Consider the following 3,034-nt stretch of genomic DNA (forward strand, 5'->3'; position numbering starts at 1 on the left):
TAGAACAGGAAACCGTGAAAATACAGCTGCCACCATTCCCCTAGAGACTTAAGAAGAAGAAAAATGATGAAGGGCAATATCATCACTTCATGGACATGCTGAAACAATTACATATCAAGATCCCGTTCACTGAAGTAATTGAACAAATGCCAAAGTATATGAAGTTTCTGAAGGACATAGTGACGAAAAAAATGAGCACTGGTAAGTTCGCAACAATGGCATTGACGTAACGGTCAAAAACCATTATTCCACCAAAATTGTGCTACTCTGAAAGTTTCACAATACCCTGCTCGATCGATGGGTTATACATTGGTCAAGCGCTTTACGATCTCAGGGTTAGTATCAACTTAATGACCCTTTCAATTTTTAAGCAGCTGAATGTGGGGCAGCTGACACCCATGACGGTGACTCTCCAGCTGGCTGACAGGTCTCTTGTGCATCCAGAAGGAAAGGTGAAAGATGTCCTGGTCTCGTTTGACAAATTTATATTACCGGCAGACTTCATCATCCTTGATTATGAAGCGGACAAGGATGTACCTATAATCCTGAGACGACCATTTTTATCCACTGATCGTACTCAGATTGATGTGTACAAGGGAGAGATCAAACTGAGCTTGAACGAAAGAAGATCAGATTTGATATTATTAAAGCCATGAAGTACCCGGAGGAAGAAGACCTCACAGATTCCGATAATGAACCCAGTTTGTATGAAGAAGAAAAGTTTGAAGATGAAGATAAATGAGAGCCTGCAATGCGATTGTGGAAACATCAACCAAAGAAGAAAAGTTGACATTGAATAAAGAAAGAAAAACACAAAAAACATCCTTGGAACAACCACCGACAATAGAGCTAAAAACCTCGCCAAACCACCTGAAGTATGCTTTTCTGGGGCAAAATGAAATGCTACCAGTAATAATTTCCTCTGCACTTCAAGAAGATCAAGAGCATGCGCTGCTGAGCATCCTGAAAAAGTACATAAAAGCAATTGGCTGGATGCTAGCAGACATTAGAGGAATCAGCCTCGCATATTGCATGCACATGATACGTCTCGAGGACAATCAAAAAGAACATCAATGCAGACTCAACCCTGTGATGAAGAAGGTCGTGAAGAAGGAGATAATCAAATGGTTGGACGCAGGGATTATCTATCCAATCGCCGAATGCACGTGGGTCAACCTCGTGCAATGTATGCCAAAGAAACGAGGGATGACGGTAGTCCCAAATGCAAATAATGAACTAATACCGATGAGGACCGTCACTGATTGGCAGATCTGCATGGACTACCGAAAACTGAATGCGACAACAAAGAATGATCATTTCCCCTTCCCTTTTATCGACCAGATGCTAGACTGCCTAGTACAAAATGATTACTACTACTTCTTGGATGGATATGTCGGCTATAACTAAATCATGATTGCTCCTGAAGATTAAGAGAAAACCACATTCACTACCCCTATGGAACATTTGTGTTTCAACGCATGCCATTCGGCCTATGCAATGCGTCGAGCACATTCCAGAGGTGTATGATGGCCATCTTTTCTGAGTATCTTAAAGATTCTGTAGAAATTTTCATGGATGACTTCTCGATGTATGGAAAACATATGAAGTCTGTCTCAATAGTCTAGAAAATATACTGAGGAGATGTGAAGAGACGAACTTGGTGCTGAACTGGGAGAAATGCCACTTCATGGTGAAGGAAGGTATTATGCTCGAGCACAAAGTCTCCAAGGACGGGCTGGAGGTAGATAAGGCGAAGATTGAGGCGATTGAAAAGCTTCCACCTCCGGCAAATGTGAAGGCTGTCAGGAGCTTCTTAGGACATGTAGGTTTTTATCGACGTTTTATGAAGGACTTTTCAAAGATTGTGCGACCATTGAGTGCATTGCTGGAAGTGAAAAGAACATTTGACTTTGATGACCAATGCCTCAATGCATTCAAGATACTGAAGAACACATTAATAACCGCACCAGTCTTGATCGCACCGAACTGGACACAACTCTTTGAACTATTGTGCGACGCAAGCAATTGTGCGATGGGGGCAATGCTGTCGCAAAAGAAGAAAACAATGCTACACCCCATCGCATATGCGTGTAAAACCCTGAACCCTGGTCAAACAAATTATACTACCACAGAAAAAGAATTGTTTGCGGTGATCTTTGCGCTGGAGAAATTCAAAGCTTACTTGCTGAGATCCAAAGTGATCGTTCCCACCGACCACTCGGAATCAAATATTTGATGATAAAGAAGGATGCAAAGCCGAGATTGATTCGATGGGTTCTCCTCCTTCAAGAATTCAACATGAAAATCATTGATCGTAAGGGGGTGGAGAACTAGGTTGCAGATCATTTATCAAGATTAGAAAATCTAGAAGTCGACCGCAACCAATCAGAGGTGAACACAACTTTCTCAGATGAGCAACTGTTTAAAATTGAAGAATTACCATGGTATGCAGACGTGGTCAATTTTCTGGTTTGTGAACAATTTCCTGAGGACTACACAGCCCACCAAAAGAGGCGGCTCACACATGAATGTAAATCATATTATTAAGACGAGCCAAATCTCTATAAGAGAGAATCAGACCAAATTTTGTGCCTATGCGTACCAAACGCTGCTCACCAATGCATATTATCGCAGTTCTATGACTCGCCATATGGAGGACACTTTGGAGGCCAACGCACAGCATAAAAGGTGTTACAAAGTGGTTATTTTTGGCCAACTTTATTCAAGGACACAAGAGACTATGCAATGAAATGCGACCGGTGCCAACGCATGGGAAACATATCATGGAAGAACGCGATGCCCATGAACATCATCTTAGAGTTGGAACTATTCAACATCTGGGACATAGACTTTATGGAACCATTTCCACCATCAAATGATCACAAATACATTCTACTAGCCATCGACTACGTTTCCAAATGGGTAGAAGTGGTATCGTGCGTTGCAAGCAATGCGGGGTAGTCTCCAAATTCTTGCGAAAAAATATTTTCACTTGTTTTCATCATATTTTGGCTCAAGGACGTCTAGGGCATAG

At 41.8% G+C, this 3,034-nt stretch overlaps 1 protein-coding gene across 1 annotated transcript; it reads left to right on the forward strand.

The window, feature by feature from the left end:
* The first annotated feature begins 1,038 nt into the window (after positions 1-1,038).
* On the forward strand, positions 1,039-1,407 carry LOC150033876 (uncharacterized). The gene has a single exon (XM_090317104.1). The coding sequence runs from the start codon at positions 1,039-1,041 to the stop codon at positions 1,405-1,407; it is 369 nt and encodes a 122-aa protein (XP_090173230.1).
* Positions 1,408-3,034: the final 1,627 nt, after the last annotated feature.

The sequence above is a fragment of the Benincasa hispida genome, chromosome 9, assembly GCF_027475165.1.
Source record: "Benincasa hispida cultivar pf3 chromosome 9, pf3_genome.v1.1, whole genome shotgun sequence".
NCBI lineage: Eukaryota > Viridiplantae > Streptophyta > Magnoliopsida > Cucurbitales > Cucurbitaceae > Benincasa > Benincasa hispida.